General features: G+C 35.7%; 1 protein-coding gene across 10 annotated transcripts in view; it reads right to left on the bottom strand.

The window, feature by feature from the left end:
• ARAP2 (ArfGAP with RhoGAP domain, ankyrin repeat and PH domain 2) overlaps positions 1-21335 on the bottom strand; it is a 206873-nt gene that overhangs the window by 73527 nt on the left and 112011 nt on the right. For 8 of the 10 annotated variants that reach the window (XM_082464518.1, XM_082464521.1, XM_082464515.1 and 5 more), the window contains 5 exons: positions 13487-13650; positions 9026-9238; positions 5694-5799; positions 2178-2325; positions 614-682 (listed from right to left, as the gene is read on the bottom strand). In XM_082464518.1, coding sequence (XP_082320644.1) covers positions 614-682; positions 2178-2325; positions 5694-5799; positions 9026-9238; positions 13487-13650 — 700 coding nt within the window. The remainder of the gene's footprint in view (positions 1-613; positions 683-2177; positions 2326-5693; positions 5800-9025; positions 9239-13486; positions 13651-21335) is intronic. The other 2 variants (XM_082464520.1, XM_082464519.1) reach the window with 2 other exon arrangements.

Here is a 21335-nt window from a genome sequence, read left to right as displayed (position 1 = left end):
TCATCAAACAAGGAAAGGTACTCTGGAAAAGTATAGTACAACCTGAACACACAAATCCGGTATGATGCAACCAAGGAAAGCAAGAAAAGATCTAGAAAAGTCAACTTAAGACATAAATAACATATGTTACAAAGAGCACAATAGAAACATTCCCACTAGTGCAATCATCCAAGAGCATGCAAAGCAAAAGCATATAAGAAATAACTTATTTCAAAAGGATAATGGAAAGAATCAATAGGGAGTCTGAATTTTCAATTTATTCTAGTATTTCTTTTGACTTTAAATGCTTCTTTTGAAATCCACTAGTATTTTCAATAGTGCTTTTATAAATGAAAACTGATTTTAAAAAGGACATTTTGATAAGATTAAAACTGATTTTTCCACCTATGTTTTAAAAAATTTATATTAGCATACTTTGGCATTTTGCATATGTGCAATGCTACAGAACTTCACAACTATTTTATCTAGGTTCTTTTTCCCCATTACTTTTACTTTGCTTCAAATAGGAATTTGAAAATAAACACAACAAATGTTTACTTACAATGAAAGTTTTTTGGTTTTTGTTGTTTAAAAAAAATTTTTTTTTATCAGAGATCTAACTATTACTACTCACTTGAGTGTCTTTCCACTTGGTAATAAAGCTATTTTCTATGTCCATTTGTTTGACTTGGTCTTCTTTAACCTGTTTAAAATATAATTTGGGACATTCTAATAAAATACAAGGAGTGATGGTACTCATCCTCACATAACTTTCTTCAGGAATTTAAAGACCAACACATTAAAAATAAATGAGAATGGCCATCTTTAGCAGCGTGGGCCCACAAAGCTAGGGCAGAAATAAGCCAACTAGATAGAGCCTCATAAAGTTCAGAACATCCTATGATGATGTCATTTCAGGCTGCAGATCCCATCAATGGAATCCCCTTTGCTGAGGTAATTTAATTAGCAAAGGGGCTGATGATGTGTTTGATAGAGTTTATGTAGGTTGACAGACAAGACTCATTTCTCAAACAGAAATGTTGATTAAGTGCTTATGAAATTTTCGCCATTTGGTTAAAGTTGGATTTAACAAAACTATGTAGATAAACATTTTTATTAATTTAACAGTACAAAAATAGAAAATAAAGAGAGCATGCAAAGCCACACATTTTTTTTTTCTAGGTCTTTCATTTCTCAGCATCAGAACTATTGCAAAGAAGTTGCTATTGATCAAAAACAGTGGACACGTATAGGAAGAAGTAAAAAGGAGATCCAAGAGCAAAGAGAATCCAACAATTCTGGTCCATTCCTATATAAATTAAGATATAAACTGTATTATTTTATTTTATTAAAATATAGTTTCTTTCCCTTTGCTAAGGAATCTTTTTATCAGTTATTGTAAGAATGTACGAACTCTACAAAAGGTGACCTGTTACATTAAGCTATTTGATTTCATCTGGTATATACATAGCCCTGGAAAACAAGGGGTCTTGTACAAGACTGTTTAACAGAATGCTCCGAAAGGTTAAATGGCAACCCTGAGATGGCAGAAGCACTTAAGCAATGGAGCTGGACCTTTGACCCAGATCCCTTATATTCCACCCATATTCAAATCCTAGGCTTATTTCGTCTATTTTTACTCCTTTGAATTAAGAAATCATCCCTATTCTAACAGTTTTCTGATGAAACATGAAAATATGAACTTCATAATATAGCAAATTGAAAAGTCAAATAATTAGAACAGAGATGACTTAATAAAAACCACAGACTGTTAATTCAGAATTTTCTTTTTTTCCAGTTCATGTGCAATTAAAAGAAAACACTAAAATGCTTTAACTGCAAAATTTATCAACCTGATGTATATTACCGAATTTGTGAAATTCACAAATTTCATACCTCTAAGTAGACATACTTAATGCATACATATACTGAGGAAAAAAAACATAGAAACACTATAAACAGAAATATTCTGTCCAAGACACCAGATGGTAAAAAAGCTTTAGAAGCAGCCAGATTTAAATGAATGGCTATAGCTTAAAAAGCTAGTTATATCTAAAAATTTAAGGATCATATAACTATCCGTTATTTTCTTTAAATATTCATAAAGACCTGAATAAAAACATCCCAAAATACACATTTTTGTTTGCAAACAGTAACATCAAAACTATTTTTACAATGGCAGGATATAAAATATTTACCTCAAATATTTCAACATAATTATTAATTAAGTCCTCAATTACATTCACTTCTTCACTAGTTTGTCCCTTAGTTTGAAACAAACAGGAGGAAAAAGCCAAGGCCAAATTGTGGGCGTTCATGTGATTGACTTCTGAGCATTTCTGAACCCTGTGAGAGAAAAGCAGAGCTTATTACAATGTATTTCTATTTGAAAATTTCATAGAACTTATAAGTCTTCATACTCATTTATTTTTTCTCTCTCTCTCTTTTTTAATACACACATATTGAAAGTCTCTGATGTAAAAGGTACAGTGGTGATTTAAAGAAAAATACACAGTTCTTTCTTCCAAGTAGCTCACAGTTTAATTAAGAACATAAGAAAGACTACTGTTAAAGATATTACTACAAGTTACAAAGCAGTACTTGATCACTGCTTTAGAAGAGGGACTCCTCACCCACCATATCCAGACAATTCCACTAATGGGACAACCTGCAGCTAAGGCATAAAGGTGTGCTTGCAGAATGGTGTCAAATGACTTGTGGGGTAGGAGCATAATAAAAGAGGAGAAAGGGGCAGTAGGTAAGCAGGAAATAAGGCAAGAATGGCAAATCGGGAGGCATATAGGAGAGAGTTCCAAATTCAAGGTTTAGGGCTAGGCTGAATTTCCCAGAAAGTACATATCGGGTGAGAAAATGCCTGGCAGCATGTGTTTGGATGGTTATTCAAAATAGGATATTTTCTCTCAAAAAGCAATCACTTAATTAAGAAATACCATTACATTTTTCTTGGCTAGAACTAAGAATGGCTTTTTACAATGAACAGACATGAACAGAGGAGTCAATTCTCCCAACCATTAGGCTACAACACTTGAGTTTTACAAACAGCATTTAAAGTACTCACGAATGTAAGTTCAAAGTGATTAAAAACAAAATACAGCCATCACCCCAATAAAAGGAAATTTACACTGATAAAAACGCTGGAAAACTCTAACTGACGCCCATGGAAGTATCTGTTAATGCTCTCTGTCACTGACTGTAGACATAGCAGCTGCTCAGTTGACTGTCTAATTACATTTGTAAATTTCTAAAATACATACTAAAAAAGGGAGACCAAGTCTCTCAAAGGAATAAAGCAAGACTAAGGTAGGTACACCTGACTATAAAGAGCAAAGATTCTAGTAGGTACAGGAAAAATAAGGAAACATGACAGGAATGTATATGATAGTGTAAGAAACTCACAAGGAAATGCCAAATTGCATAGTAGAGACACAGCAAGCTTGATCATCATATATGATCTATAAGATGCCAAAGGCATCGCAAGTTAATAGAGGAAGATGTCATAATTGTGGGCATCCCTCTCAAAACCACTTCTGTACTTTTTTTTTTATCACACTGGACTGTAAACATCTGGAAAATTTATCTGCACATCTGCCTGTGTTACTAGAATCTAAGCATCTCACAGTCAGAGACTTTGTGTTAATCACACCATAGTGTGTAATAAATACCTGGTGAATGGAATTAAGTCAAAGTTAGTCATGGAGGAAATGGTCTGTTATCTAGGGCAGGGATGGAAGTGAATGCTAAATCAATCTGACCTTATCCAAACTGACCTCTCAAACTTTCGACAACACTATCAAACATTCCCACCTCTCCTGAGACCTCCTTCTGCAATAGCCTTCTCCTCCAGCGCTCGTCACCTCTTCAGTTTCTACAGCTGCCTTAATTTCTGGCGTAAAGCATGTACACTATGTATTTTCCTTTTCTTCCTTTATTTCCCCGCTCCCACACTAGCATCCCCAAGTGTCCCACATTCAGCCAGCTCACTCTCCTCCCACTCAGCCCTTCTCATCAGAAGCCCAAGGAAATTGTTTCCTAAATAGTTTCTCTGCCTCCATTCTAACCTCTTCCCAGTCAATCGCAGGACATGGGTTATTGTCCTAAAACAGATTGGATCAGTCACTTCTTATCACTTAAGGGAATGAAATCCAAATGTTCTACATGACCAACAGTGTCTTTCGCAGCCTCCTGCCAGCTAGCTACAAACCATCTCATCTCCTGGTACACCTATTTCCTAGAAAATATCCTTCACTCAGGTCTCGTACTTATTTTTCTTTCATGCCCCGTTCATTTATCCATTTAAATCTGAAACATCACTTGGACCTCAACACACAATGAACCACTTAATCCCTCCTCTATAATTCCATGTCTTATGCTAAAATTCTCCATATTAAAATCTGTCCTGAGGGCGCTGTGTTTTCCTAAAAAATATAAAATGCCCTGCAGCATCCCTGTGAGTTCTCACTGTGAGGTCCCAGGGCTCTTTGGTGCTATTTAGAAACTGCAGACTTAAGACTATTTTTGTCATTCATGTATTATTATCAACTATTTTTGTTACATGGAACCTTAATGGACATTGTATTGTACATAGTAGGAGCTAAAATATATGTCAACTGAAGAAAAGGATTGGAGGGAACTCATCTGAAATTCAAGTGTAAAGTTTAAGAATTATGTGTAACAATGTTAAAAATGTTAATGTGATAATTGTAGCAGCCTGGTGACATATTATAACTTCTGAAGAAAAAATTACCTGTCCCAATGTCTCATAGGCATAGAGATAGGACTATAAATATATAGACTACATTTATATGATGCAATAAGAAAATCAGATTTACAGTAGTAATGGAGTTCACAAGTATCAGAAGTGGTGGCTGGAAAAGAAAGATAAAGAGAAAAGACCAACTATGGAGGATTTAGGAATCTAAACTCCAAATAAGGTACTTTCAGTAGAATTCAGGTTCATAGAAATTTATTCAAGGGAATATTGTATCCACGAAGGAAGCTGCAAACAATATGTTCCTTAAGCAATATTTACACTGATTTAAGTTTTTGTAATGACAAAACTTGCTCATAGCAAAACAAACAAACAAACCTTAAGTTTGTTGACTTAAAATGTTATTCCCAAACATTGTCATCCTTCAGATGTCATTTCTCAAGCTACCATTTTATTCCCCTTATCCTCCCAAATGCAGGGGACTACATGCCCCAACATAGAAAATGTTTTTGATTTTTAAAATTTCCCTCATCTAATCAACTGTCTGACACCAAAATATTGGAGTCAGGTTAGATACAAACTCATAATAAAGAAATAAAGGTTTACTAAGAGTCCACCACGAGAAAATACTGTGCTCACAGATTCCTGCTATAGAATTCTGGTCCCTGTACTTCCTTCTCCGACAACCCTCTTAAATGTTTTAAAATTCTTGCTATGTACTGGATGTATCTGATTTGCTGTGCATGATTATTTCTAATCCATTTAAGAAATTCTCCAGTGCTATTTATTTGAAATGTGTCTTAATTCCACTAAGAGACACTAAAGTGATAGTTCATGGGAATTCCATTTTGAAAGTATTCTTAAGATATGGTGAGAGATTCATAGTCACAAATAGAAGGTTAACAACAGTACTTTAAATTTAAGAAATAATGTCTTATTGAGTGCCACGTTTGAAATGTCTAGAAAAGTTCATGAATCCACCCACCTATAAAGGTGTTCAATTATAGCTGCCAACGTTGCTCGGTTGACCCCAGGAAGAGTACGTATAAATGCTCCATATTTTTTAATTCTTTCCTTGTCATCTTGGGTATCTAGAGGTTAAACACACACACGTAAAACTTGAGCCCTAACTAATCGTCTGTATTACCAATTTGCCTTTTATCAGTATTTTAAAACAATATTCACAATTGTTATTTCACTGACACAATCAAGTTTCAGTAGAAAAACATTCAAACTTCTATAATTCTGGAAAAGTATTTACAAAAACATTCCAGGGCTATATGTCATAGTTCTTATACTTTGTAATTAAAAATGAAGCACTTTCAAAACCCAGGATTGTATTTTATCTTCAACTTTACAGACTACCGAATGTCAACTAAGAGGAATCTTTTCAATTAATAACAAATTAGAGTACAAATTGAAAAGATAAGCCAAAAGTATTTTAACTGTAGCTCTGGAAAGATTTCACTATTTGTTATTTGAAAATGACATTTCTGACCTTTTTCGCTTGTGGAATCATAAAAATCTTCCCCAAACTATGAACCATTCCAGAACTATGAACTGTACCTTACCCCACAGATCCATGTAAGGGGGCTTTCACCAGCCCTGGAACCTTCAACTCTTTGGAGAAGGTAAGGGGACAGTGGAAGAAGTCATGTGTAGGCCCTAGAAATGATGATGCAGACTGAGAGGAGGATGGACCCTCTGCCTTAGTCAGGGAGAGAAGGATGAGAAGGAATTACTCTCCTCCACCCTCCTAACCCCAAGAAGTCAAATACTTAGAGCAACTACACAGGAACCTCCAAAGTTCTGGAGTCTAGAAGATGTGCAGTGGTGGTCTGGTCTAACCTACTCCCTCACAGGGGAAATAGGAGACCTCTTTTCAAATAAATAACTTGTGCTGACTCTGTAACTCAAGGGGATTGCACTTATATATCCCCTCTCAATTCCCAACTGCCTTTGGAAACAAGGCTTTTTCATTTTCTGCTTAGCCCTACACATTCTATTAACAGAAAGCCAGCAGCACTTTATGATTCTTTGAAAGTACACAGTCACTTGTAAAGGGCATTCCGATCCCTGGGGAGGTAAGAGACTCTGTGACACATTTTTGAAGTACGCTCCTATTCAAAACTGCAACTGATAGCTCTTTAGTACTGACTTTGCCTGCACATGAGATCTATAAAAGTAAACATGGTCATATTGACTTAACTGTGCTGGTAGATGACTCTCTAAAAGCAAGAGGGGATGACACCCAAATGACATTCAGAGACGATACCAGAAGTGAATTAAGAACTTTCTGTCATCCCTGGTATAATCCAAACATTTTCCCTTGTGTCATCCAGTTTCTAACTGTAGAGGTAATTGTATTTATTCAACAAAATGCAATTAATACTACTACGCTTATAACAAGTCATGCTAATACAGCATATTTTCACAAATCTTATAAGAATAAAAGAGATGATATTTTCAAAATAAAGCTTAAGTAATTGGAAAGGAAAACTGAAGATAGATTTTAGGTCATACAGGAAACACAACGATCTATTCAACTAGCCACAGACTTCAGACAGTTTAATAGCGTTCTTAGACGAAGAGGTCATATATCATATAAATAGGTGCTATGCCACTGTAGGGCATTCTTCACCTTGGGCTCACAGGACCCAAGAGAGCTCTCCTGTGAGGTCACCCAGAGAGTTCTAGTTTATTCTTGTCAGATCCAACAAAGGGCACTTTTCTGACAGGTCAGGGTGAGCTACATTGGATCTACATTGGATCTAAAAGCAAAGTAGAAGCCTCCAAGTAAATGCTCAAGGATTCACATACAAATGAAAGGTGAACACACTTCTTTCTGATACATGCTAATACTTCCCAACTACCTCCTCCTGGCAGATTGACAACAATGAAGACTTCTCTGTCATGAAATTTGACAACTTCAGCAAAAGCATATTTGTTACAGATTTTTGATAAATGATTTTATAATGAAGACAAATTGTAATTCTTTATAGAGATACTATAAATAACTTCATGGTTATAAATTATAATAAAATCTTAAAACAAAAAATGAGGATGGCAGGGTAACTGGGCTTAAAAGATGTATCATCTAATTCCATATTTTATATTCCAGAAAGTTATACAATCAACTTTTCTTGTGATTAGAGTTAAACCTATTGATTTTAGAAGTATCAGGAAGTAACTATAAGAATTCTGAATTAGGCAGTTAAATTGTGAAAAGCTTTATTTTAATAACAATACTACTCTCTTCTTGCTGACACAAATAAGGGTCATTCTTGGAATAATTTTTCAAACTGTGGATGTTTTATGACATTTCAAAATTAATCCCTTCAAATGTCATAGTTATGTTTTAGATTAAACAAATGCTTTCAATGAAAAAAACTATTTCTCAACAGAGGGATGTCATATAGTTAAACTCAAAGGTCATTTTATAAAAAAATTTCTCAAAACACATTAAATGTACAAGAGAGAAATATATTAGTAAATGATGGTATAATTCAATGATACATTTTAAAAACTGTGGAAAAAATGAAGATTCAAAATTGTCATTTTGAAAGCATTGTAGATATATGGGAAATATTTTTGGTTTATTAATAAAATAAAGATTATATGTAAATCATAGGCATGGGGACAAAGACTATAAAATAATGTGAAAAATGAAAATAGCTCTATTAGAAATCTGGGATTAAAGGCAATGTTTATATTTAAAAGTATTTATCATACTCTTTCCATAAAAAGTTATTTTGAATTAATGGATGTAAATATAGGTTTTACTAAAATCAATGTGACCCATTAACTTTTCTAGGGTCATTTCTTAAATAAGTTCTCTTACAGTGCAGCAAAGCTTTTTTGCTTCATTAGACAGAATCTAGAAAAAATAAAGAGTAAAAAAAAAAATTGTTATGTAACTCTAAAGAGGCAGAATAAATGAAAAAGGAAAGCCAAACAGCCATATGGCAAAACCGTGTAAAACCAATCTTATATTAAAACTTTCATTTTAATCTTAATGAGAAAATTAACAGCCTACATGGACTTGACTATAACACTTCCAAAGTTAAGGCAAAGTAAGCACTAAGAAATCTACCAAAAACTAAGTATTACCGTAAAACACTGTTTAGCAATTATCACCATAAATTTCTTTTGAGGCAGATATAAACAACTATTGATATTTGCACAATTTCTGTTCTGAACCATTATGTATATTGTTCCTTTCAATTAAATGTTCAGATTATCAAAGGAGATTTTAAAAATCTATTGTCAAATGAGAAGGCAAGCCTTTATTATTCTGTTCTATATTATATGTGTTACCTAAGGCAGAGATCCAATATGGATAGAGCTCCTTAGTAAGAAGTGCGTCGTCAATGTCAGAGAGAAAACTCTTCAATACGCCCGTCACATCTTCAAGCTGATGTTTTCCAGCCCTCAATTTAAAGCTTCTTGCATCCTTTTTGAAACTCTCCAGGAGTTCACTTACATGTAAAGGATCACCATTCTTTTGATAGATATATTTGCACCCTAAACCTTTGTTAAAAAAAAAAAAGAAAATGGTTATATGAAAAAAGTCTCAGGTCAAAATCCACTTTGATATCTTAAAAATAGAACCAATTTTTGTGTTGGAACGATGCACAAGACAAAATCATTATCCAAGAGCTGATATAAACATGCATGAGAAAAAAAGAGCCCCTCCCCCCGCAACTTTAATATTTAAAATGTAAACCTGATGAACAACTATTTCATCCTCAGCTTTTAGTAAGTCTCTGGCCAGCCCTTCCCCCAGTCCTTCATAGCATCTTTTTCAAATGTTCTTTTACCACAAGTACCCTTCGCTTAGTCTCCCAGATTACAAATTTGCCTCCAGTTTCACCAACAAAAGTGAGGCTCTCTGGTATAAATTTCCTCAAGTCTCTGCACTCACAGAGTGAGTATATTAATTCTGTCTGTTCCCACCTTTACCTTCTTCTACATGAAGAGTTGGGTCATGTCCTTTTCAAAGTTACAGATTCATCAAGTTTCCCATATAAAATAAGAGGAGTAGCAGTGGTTAACTGGAGGAAGAGGAGTGATGATGATGATATACAAACAAAAAAATTTTTTAAATCCTTTTTTGCCCCTCCCCCCAGGTCTCTTGTCTCTCTTCCTTCCAAAACTAATCTGAGTTTCCTATATTTATTCTTTCTCCCATCTCACATCCCTGTTAATCCTTCAACCACATAATCTTGCTTCTGTGCCCAATTTCCACTCTATCAGGACCATCTTCATCAAGAATATCTATTTTCTAGATGCTTTGCAGTATTTATGTAATAAGAATCCCTTGCAGTGTCTGACAACCCAATGAATCCCTATTAAAATTCTGTTAATCTCAAGGTTTTCGTGATGTTATGATCTCATCATTTTTGCCCCTTCCTCTATGACTGCTCTTCTAGTCTTCTATTTATTCTGCTATCTAGTATTTACTGATGATCCCAGCAATCCATCCTCAACTCTCTTCTCTGCTCCCCTACAAAATTCTCTGGATGAACCCATCCATCTTCATCACTTCAACTACTACATGTACATTTCCATTCAGGTTTTAATTCCTAAAATTTCAAATGCACACATGCACTTTAATAGAGATATACTATATACATAATACATGCAACACACACTATACTTATACATATGAACAAATTAACTGTCCTGCCCCACTCACTACTTCACCTCCCAATCCCAACATGTTCTTTATTTATCTTCTTCCTATACCTCAGAATTTGGCATTGCTTTCTCACTTACCACACCAAACAAAAATGTCACATATATTTTTCATCATGACTTCTCTCTCAAAAGTGTCCCCTTTTTCCATCCCATGTGCGATTATTATTTTGTGCACCCAGTTCCTCACTATGTTATCACAACTCCCTGTGCTATTCCTGTGCAGCCCTCCAGTCTGTCTCGAAAATGACAGCAGCATGGTCTGAGACACAGGTTGGCTAGTGTTACCAACATGCTTAAAAATATGGATACAGCCCTCCCACTGCTTTGAGGGCAAGTTTGAGGATTTTATTATGATACATAAGATCCTACATGAATTTTCCTAACTAACCCTCCTGCCTCTTGTATTTGTCCGCTCTTCTCACACTGAGTTCTGGCCACATTTAACTACCCCCAAGTTCCCTGAACAGACAACCTCCTTCATGACGCTGCACCTAGGCATACATTGTTTCCTCTTCCGGGAATTCCTATTCCCTCTTTCTCTTAACTAGTTCCCATTTTCTCTTAAGACCTGTGGTAGGTTCCATGCCTCACCCATGAAGCCAGACATGACCACCTCTACACTGGGTGAAATTCACCCCTAAACCATGGACACCTGTACCAACCCCTGAACCTCTCTGCCATAGAATTTTGTACACTTGAGATGTAATTGCCCACTTGTTTGCCTTTGATCCACAATCTGTAAACTCCTAGAAGGCAAAGATCATGTCTTATTTTCTGTACACAGCAGCTACACAGTTCCTAGAAGAACTCAGTAGGTACTTAGTAAATGACCACAACAGAATAATAAGCAAATTCTACAAAAAAAAAAAAAAAAAAAATGACTAAGTTTCTGAGAGATTATGTTGCTGGTTGAGTGAATTTCTAATAGCTGGTACACAAGGTAACTGAATGTGAATTTGAAGGTAATTTTGTTTACATAAATTAAATATATTCCCCCAAGAATTAACTACTGTAACTCATTAAAAAAATTAAAACTCTAAGAATTATACTGTGAACTTGGTCAGATTCAGATCTTGACACCATGAGCACAAAAAATTGGCCTTAGATTTTAACCCAAAGATTAGGAAATTCAAAATAATTATGACCATAAAGGCTCTGAGCCAACCACTTGCATCCTATAATCATTGGGCATTTTCTAAGTTCATATCATATCTTCCCTTGTATACATGCTGGTAATATTGGGGTTTTCTCCATGTCCTGCTCATTAAAAAAAAAAAGCTAAAAATACATGAAGTCTTTTATTGGCTTTATTACTTTAATATGCAAGTTAATGTACCTTATGCTAGAGCTACAAAGTAGTTATAATGTATGAAATTTAGTTGAAAACAATCTAATGCTTAATGATTTTAAATTCAAATAAACACCACAAAGAAACTTCTGATTTCCCCAGAGAAACATTAAATTGGATATGCTGAAGCTAGTCAAGTTATTTTAATCATTTGTCAGCTTATGAAACACTTTATGCCATTATGAAATTAACATGATTTGAAAATTCCCAATGAGGTTATGCTCTTGCTAAAACAGAATATATGTGCAATTCATTTATACCTACAAAATGTAAATGTACTAATACTGAATTACTAATAAATGAAGATGATAACCTTCTTCTTCCCCCATTTTCAAATAAACAGATGATGACAGTTGATAAGAAAAATATAAACATACTATCAAGGGAAGGAACTTCATAGAGTAATCCCACATAATGTGATTACATACATATTTACAATAGATATATAATTCAAATACAATAAATCTGAATATTAATGATAATTGTACTTGGATTACATATGAAATAACTAAAATACTTAAAATGGCACTCTCCCTAGGAGAAAATATATTAATATACACATATTCTAAACTTAATTTCCCAAAATTATTTTCTTCATAGCCTTTGTTATTTTTGACATTTTGTTTCACATCAGCTCTTTTAGTTCTCAGACTGGAAGGCATGATTTACGGCTCTGTTTCACTCTTTACTCCCACTGTTCAATTTCCAGTATCAAACTCAGCAGCTAGCACACAACAGACACTTGATAAATAAGTAAAAAAAACTCATAACACAATGTTTTACTACAGCTCTTTCAATGATAACATTTTCTTTTCAAATTAAAAACACCCAAAGATACTTTTAATATTAGGAGAACAATGAAAGGTTAATATATCAATAGCTTCCAAAATACCAGATAATCGTTTTACTCTTTTCTGCACGTACAATCTAAATCAATGGCATTTATCGACAGGTTAAAAGAAAAAACATATTTTTATATTAAAATATAGTTAAGCAATTTATTTACTCTACCTTTTAGAGTATTAAGGAAATATGTAACAGAAGGAATTTTAAGAATGAATAGTAATTTGAAAATAAACATGAATAATAAAGGCATACTTTATTTAATTTTAGGCATATCTAAAATACTACCATAGCATATTAAATTAAAATGAATCTGCACATGTGGGTATAAATCAAGTTGGTTTTAACCTGCAAACTATTCATAAAAATATTTATTACAATTAAGTCAAACTATCACAGTTAATGACCATGATTCTTAATATAAACATATGACCAATAGCACGTTGAATGGAATAAATACACATACACTTTGTATACAGGCCAACAAAAAGTAAATTCTTTTACACATTGTCCCATAGTATACCACTTCTAAAAACACACTGAGGCACCTCTGCGTTCCCCTAGACTTTACTATAAAGTTATAACCTCTGAAAAGTACAATGTTAATCAATTTTTAATATACATTTTGTAATATAGATTCTTCTACTATGTCATTTAAAATTTTTATGCATGTAAAGGAAGAAGGAAATGGTAAAAGCACATGATATAATTTAAATGAGCTTTATTGTGAGAAAGAATGGCATTTAGGCTGAAGAGTGACGACAATTTTATTTTTCACTGATGTACTTACAAAGGGCTCTAATTCAGTCCAATGGAGGTACCACTTAAAAACTGTAAATATGCTACTATGAGTTCTGTGGGTTGAATAAAAACTTTGTGATACTTACCATACTGTGTAACAAATGCTATACAGCTGTTCACGATAATGGGAACGTCATTTTTGCTGAGCTGCTGATCTTGTAATGCATTCCCATCTGTACCTGCTGCTTTTTCAATTGCAGTATGCCAGACTGTGAAATCCAACTTGGTATGCCCATGGATGTATAATGTTCTGTAAGGTTTCAAAAATATTTCAAATTATAATTTTGCCTTTTAAAAAATTCTTACTTCTACACAGATTATCCTTAGATCCATATAAATGGGATCTTTTCTCATCCATCAGAAGAAAACCCCTCTGGGGACGTCCCTGGTGGTCCAGTGGTTAAAAATCCATCTTGCAATGCGGGGAAAGCTGGTTTGATCCCTGGTCAGGGAACTAGGACCCCACATGCCTCAGGGCAACTAAGCCTGCGCGCCGCAACTACTGAGCCCGCACACCACAACTAGAGAGCCCACGCGTCACAATGAAAGATCCCGCGTGCCGCAACTAAGACCCGACACAGCCAAAGATAAATAAATAAATAATAATAAATAAACATATTTTAAAAAAGAGAAAGAAAACCCCTCTGTCTACCACCAGCTTCCACTCACTCAATCCCTCTTTGCATGTACAGTCACGTCTCTCTCTACATAGAGTCCAGGAAGTTCCCTGAACTTGTGGTCTCGCCTCCTTGCCTCCTTTCATTTCCCCTTTCTTTCTGTTTCTGAATAACTGAACAGAAACCCTTCTAGCAAGCATCACCTATGACTTCTCATGGATATTTGGGGCTATGTTTTTCAAGATTTTAGAACTGTTTGATGACTACATTCCTTTAAAAAAAAAAAAAAGAGGAAAAATAAATACCACCCAATTCGGCTTTTGTAGCACAATCCTTCCTGGCTTGTCCTCCTATCTTTCTGGTGCCTCAATTTCTTTCCCAAGCTCACTTCCTGTTTCTGAAAATGAAGTTGTAACCTCAGTGCACTCACATGAACTCCAAGGACTCTCCAGGGACACGTCATTCAGGCCAGTGGTTTCCATCCCCCATATATAAGCTGGTAACTCCCAAATCCCTATCTCCAGGCGGTAACTGTCTCACAAATCAGATCTCTATGTGATTGAAAAGCAAGAGCATAAAGCAGCTAAGAGAGTGGGAAATCCAATCAATTCCCAAACTCAAGTTTTAGCTCTGCACTCACTTCCTTTATGACTTTGGACAAGTTATCAACCTTCTTTGGTTCTCAGTTTCATCACTGGCAAAATGAGGATAATAACAGTATCCACCTCAGCACTCAGTCAATGTAATATTAGTAAATAATAAAACATAATACTAATTAATGTTGATTTTTGGACATCTTCACCTTAAGGTGCCACAAGCATCTCAAATCTTTATCCCTCCTCATACCAAACCAGTACTACTTCCTCCACTTATCCTAGCAGAAATTTAGGATTCATTAACTGTATATTGGTCCACCCCACTCCCACCCAATCACTGCCACATGAATTCAGTCACAAAATTCTGTTCATTCCGGTTCCCTGACATATATGTTCTGCCTCCTCTTTATTTGAACATTGGTTTCTTTCAGGTCTTTGTACTGCTCCTTGAAGTCACTAAAACCCCTCCAAACAAAATTCATTTCCCAATTCTCCACCTCTCTAGTCCCTGTTCCCCAAGACTGCCAGAATGATCTTTCTAAAATACGAAGCTAATGACATCACCTCCTAAGCACTGTCCTTCCACAGCAGCTCTGGAGTTTTCAAGATTAAAAGGGCCTCATGATCTGGCCCGTATTTTCCCCTCCAATTTCGCCATTCCAGGAAGGAAGGAAGGAAGGAAGGGAAGGAGAGAGGAAGGGAAGGAAGGGAAGAAAGGGAGGGAAGAAAGGGAGGGAAGGGAGGGGAGGGAGAGAGGGAAGGAAGGAAGGAAGGAAGGAAGGAAGGGAGGGAGGGAGGGAGGGAGGAAGGAAGGGAGGAAGGAAGGAAGGAAGAATTAACATGTTCTTGTCTTCATAATAAATACTTCAGGCTCTTTGGCTGTTACTCCAGCTCCTCCCCCATCGGTGTATTCCAGGTAACCCTCGCTGACACTCCATCCCCATCTCTCTCCATCCAATGCTTATTGTGTACCAGGCGTCCCTTCTTAATCCTGAACATCCACTCTAGCCGCCATCATATCGCCTGCTCTACCTGTGTGAATGTTTTAGCCGCTACACGCCAAACTTTGTACAAGCAAAGAAAGCATTTCAGCATCAATAGCCTTTAGCACAGCACGAGGTATTTAGTGGGTAAATAAGTTTTAATGTTCTATCACTAGATATAAAATTTGACTTGAAACACAAAGTAATCGTTGATGTATTTAAGTATAAAACTATTTAATTTTCATTTCAGACTATGAGACAGCTACTTTGGATTCAACCCAAAGAGAAAGGAATGAGCTGCTTGAACTCTGGATTGTTTTGGTTTCTTTTTGGGGGGGGGGGGTAATGTTTCACATTCCTGATAATTCACTGGCCCTAATTTAAAAAGAAAACAGGGCTTCCCTGGTGGCGCAGTGGTTGAGAATCTGCCTGCTAATGCAGGGGACACGGGTTCGAGCCCTGGTCTGGGAGGATCCCACATGCCATGGAGCAACTGGGCCCGTGAGCCACAATTACTGAGCCTGCGCGTCTGGAGCCTGTGCTCCACAACAAGAGAGGCCGCGATAGTGAGAGGCCCGCGCACCGCGATGAAGAGTGGCCCCCACTTGCCGCAACTAGAGAAAGTCCTTGCACAGAAACGAAGACCCAACACAGCCAAAAATAATAAGTAAATTAAAATAAATTAAAAAAAAAATTACACAGTTCAAGTACTTTCTAAAAAAATAAAAAGAAAAAGAAAACAAAAGTACTCCTTTCTGTCCTTTGGTTTCTTTTCTTGAAATGCTCCTCTAAGAAGATAAAGCTACTGGCACCCCACTCCACTCACTTCTAACATCTTCTGAACTTGCTGTAACTTCTTCAGTGACACTGGTGCCCGTAATCTTCATCTCTTTTCTCCCGGCAACTCTATCTATTGTTTTTATTTTCCACACCACCACAACAGCCTTGACCTCCAGGTCTTGTAATTTTCTTTTTGAAGAATTCTGATACTTGCTCTAATGCTCCTGACATACCTTAGCCTTACATCATCTTTAGCTCAAAAACATTCTACTGCTGGGCATATTTGTCTAAATGAAACTATATAACTCGGGTAATTTCCTTGAGGAATATCAAGCCCCTACATTATGTAGACTTAATCAAAATTACCTCTTGCTAAATTAAGGAGTTTAGGTAAAGAGAAAATTTTAACTTTTTTTGAGCCTTGGTTTTTTAATCTGATAATTAAGCTCTGAATATGAGACAAAAATCTTTGAAAAGGTGTGCTTATAAACAAACGACAATGAGTATTTGAGCAAGCAGTAAAAGAAATCCAAAAGGGAATGGCCCTCTATGATAGCAGTATAATTCTGCCATTAACTGTAAATGTTTCCAACTTCAAATTTTCTTTCTAACTAGAAGAAATCCTTTGATGACAAGTTTAGCTGTCTGCTTGTGAACTAGTGAAGGGTAGAATGAGTAATAAGTTAACTCCTGAGTCCACTTGTCAAAGGCTGAATCATAAAATACATCATCTTGTGCAGTAGATGTCTGACATTTAATAGCATCAGTTCAACAACTTTCTTCTCTGATGTTATCTAAACTCTGTGCACATTGAATAAAGCATCAAAAGATATTTTTAACACAAATGCTGGCCAACTTTGTGATTTCAAGTGTTATCGAACAACAATTTTACATTTCTGGATAATGATTCCAAAGAAATAGGAATTTATATCTTGAAAATCTGGAAGTTCTTTTAAAGAACTCTAATTATAGAAAAATAAATTTTCCTAACTGTCCGTTCCCCAAGCCTAAATTTTAAACGGTACTTCAAAGCCATATAAAAAAAATCCCTATATCCTATGAGTTAAGACAGTTCAATAAGACCTAGAAACCAAGTCCCAAGACTAATAAAAACAACTTTCTCAAAACTGTAATATAATAACCACAAAGTATAGACTATCATATTTGAGCTTGGTCTACTGACAAGAACCAGAACAAATGACAGGATCTATAGATATGGCTGTATGAAAAATAAATTCACCTTTATAAAGAACATTTTAAACACAACTAAAAAACAAAAACAACACATTCCAAAAACATGACTAAAGAAGATAATATCCTAGGCATTTATACAGAAATAAAAAAAACTGAATCTTGTAGTATAAGTCAGCATGTTTGACCAAAACATACTTATTTTGTTTTCATTTCTGGAAGATCTTTTTGCTGGATAGAGTATTTTAGGCTAATAGCTGCTGGTTTGGTTATTTTGTTTCCCCCCTGCCCCCAGCACATTAAAAGATTTCATTATACTATCTCCTGGCTTGCACTGCTTCTGACAAGACATTCTCATCTTTGTCCCCTATTTTTAATGTGTCTTTTTTCCTCTGGTACTTTAAAATTTTTTTTTGTCTTCACACTGGTTTTCAGGAATTTGATTATGATATGTCTTAATGTGGTTTGTCTTTATCATGCATGAGGTATGTTGATCTTAGTACATCTGTGGGTTTACAGTTTTTATCAAATTTGAAAAAAGTCTGGCCACATTTCTTCAAATATATATATATATTTTTACTCCATCCTTCTCTTATTTTGGGATTCTAATTATACTTACATAAGAATGATATTGTCTCACAGGTCACTAAGGCTCTGCTAATTTTATTCAGTCTTTTCCCTCTGTGCTTAAGTTTTGATAATTTCTATTGTCATGCCTTCAAGTTCAAGTTTTTTTTTTTTTTTTTAATGTAGAGTCTATTCTTGCATTTAGCTGATCTAGTGAGATTTTCTTTTCAGATAGTGTATTCTTCAGCTTTAGAAGTTCCATCTGGTTCCTTCTTTAGATCCATTTTTCTATGTTTATGTTTTCCTTTACATCTTTTTTTCTCTGTGTAAATAATTGTCTTTTTACTTTTTTTATTGGAGTATAATTGCTTTACAATGTTGTGTTAGTTTCTGCCGTACATTGAACTGAATCAGCTATATGTATACACATATCCCCTCCCTCTTAGACCTCCCCCCACCATCCCACCCATCTAGGTCTTCACAGAGCACCAAGCTGAGCTCCCTATGCTATACAGCAGGTTCCCACTAGCTAGCTATTTTACACATGGTAGTGTATTTATGTCAAACCTAATCTCCCAATTCATCCCACCCTCCCTTTCCCCCACTGTGTCCACACGTCCGTTCTCTATTTCTGTGTCTATACCTGCCCTGCAAATAGTTTCATCTGTACCATTTTTCTAGATTCCACATATATGCGTTAATATACGATATTTGTTTTTCCCTTTCTGATTTACTTCACTCTGTATGACAGACTCTAGGTCCATCCACATCTCTACAAATGACCCAATTTCTTTTTATGGCTGAGTAATATTCCATTATATAGATGTGCCACATCTTCTTTATTCATTCATCTGTCGATGGACATTTAGGTTGTTTCCATGTCCTGGTTATTGTAAACAGTGCTGCAATGAACATTGGGGTACATGTGTCTTTTTGAATTATGGTTTTCTCAGAGTACATGCCCAGTAGTGGGATTGCTGGGTCATATGGTAGTTCTGTTTTTAGTTTTTTAAGGATCCTCCATACAGTTCTCCACAGTGGCTTATCAATTTACATTCCCACCAACAGTGCAAGAGGGTTCCCTTTTCTCTGCACTCTCTCCAGCATTTATTGCTTGTAGATTTTCTGATGATGGCCATTCTGACCGGTGTGAGGTGATACCTCATTGTAGTTTTGATTTGCATTTCTCTAATAATTGGTGCTGTTGAGCATCTTTTCATGTGCCTCTTGGCCACCTGTATATCTTCTTTGCTGAAATGTCTAGTTAGGTCTTCCACCCATTTTTTGATTGGGTTGTTTGTTTTTTTGATATTGAGTTGCATGAGCTGTTTGTACATTTTGGAGATTAATCCTTTGTCCATTGGTTCGTTTGCAAATATTTTCTCCCATTCTGTGAGTTGTCTTTTCGTCTTGTTTATGGTTTCCTTTGCTATGCAAAAGATTTTAAGTTTAATTAGGTCCAATTCGCTTATTTTTGTTTTTATTTTCATTACTCCAGGAGGTGGATCATAAAAGATCTTGCTGTGATTTATGTCAAAGAGTGTTATCTTTTACAATATTTATAATATTTTAAAATTACTGTCTACATTCTTTGCTAATTCCATTATCTTTCTCATTTCTGGGTCTGTTCTTATCAACTGATTCACAGCTTTTTCACTTTGCTAGTAACTTTTACTGTATGCTAGACTTCATTCAGTGCCAGGATTGTGTCTTCCTTTAAAGGGTTTTGATGTTTGTTTTGGGATCTTTTGCCTATTTGACCCCAGGTAACTAAACGACTTGTGGAGAGGTCTGTTTTTAAGCTTAGTAAGGTAAAACTGGAGCAGCCTTTACCTGAGGGCTGGTTTAGCCTTAATACTCTGGAATTACCTTTCTGGAGTCTTTACAAATGCTCTGTGTGTTAATGAAGTCTGTCTAACTTGGCTAGATAAAGTTTGAACCCACTCCAGCAGTGTCTAAACTCTGGGAATTGTTCAACTCATAGCACACCCTGGGAGTATTTCTACCTGGAGTTTCGACCTGCAAATGCAGGTTCGTATTGAGCTGAAGATGGAAGGGAACTCCTTTGAAGATTTTTTTTTTTTTAAACATGTTTATTGGAGTATAATTGCTTTACAATGGTGTGTTAGTTTCTGCTTTATAACAAAGTGAATCAGTTATACATAGACATATGTTCCCATCTCTCTTCCCTCTTGCATCTCCCTCCCTCCCACCCTCCCTATCCCACCCCTCTAGGTGGTCACAAAGCATCAAGCTGATCTCCCTGTGCTATGCGGTTGCTTCCCACTAGCTATCTATTTTACGTTTGGTAGTGTATATATGTCCATGCCACTCTCTCACTTTGTCACAGCTTACCCTTCCCCCTCCCCATATCCTCAAGTCCATTCTCTAGTAGGTCTGTGTCTTTATTCCCGTCTTGCCACTAGTTTCTTCATGACCTTTTTTTTTTTTTCCTTAGATTTCATATATATGTATTAGCATACTGTATTTGTTTTTCTCTTTCTGACTTACTTCACTCTGTATGACAGACTCTAACTCCATCCACCTCACTACAAATAACTCAATTTCGTTTCTTTTTATGGCTGAGTAATATTCCATTGTATATACGTGCCACATCTTCCTTATCCATTCATCCGATGATGGACACTTAGGTTGCTTCCATGTACTGGCTATTGTAAATAGAGCTGCAATGAATATTTTGGTACATGACTCTTTTTGAATTATGGTTTTCTCAGGTATATGCCCAGTAGTGGGATTGCTGGGTCGTATGGTAGTTCTATTTTTAGTTTTTTAAGGAACCTCCATACTGTTCTCCATAGTGGCTGTATCAATTTACATTCCCACCAACAGTGCAAGAGGGTTCCCTTTTCTCCACACCCTCTCCAGCATTTACTGTTTCTAGATTTTTTGATGATGGCCATTCTGACCAGTGTGAGGTGATACCTCATTGTAGTTTTGATTTGCATTTCTCTAATGATTAATGATGTTGAGCATTCTTTCATGTGTTTGTTGGCAATCTGTATATCTTCTTTGGAGAAATGTCTATTTAGGTCTTCTGCCCATTTTTGGATTGGGTTGTTTGTTTTTTTTGTTATTGAGCTGCATGAGCTGCTTGTAAATTTTGGAGATTAATCCTTTGTCAGTTGCTTCATTTGCAAATATTTTCTCCGATTCTGAGGGCTGTCTTTTGGTCTTGTTTAT

The sequence above is a fragment of the Balaenoptera physalus genome (genome assembly GCF_965194825.1).
Source record: "Balaenoptera physalus genome assembly, chromosome: 5".
NCBI lineage: Eukaryota > Metazoa > Chordata > Mammalia > Artiodactyla > Balaenopteridae > Balaenoptera > Balaenoptera physalus.
Note: the sequence above shows the minus strand (reverse complement) of the source record. Positions and strands in the feature narration are given on the sequence as shown.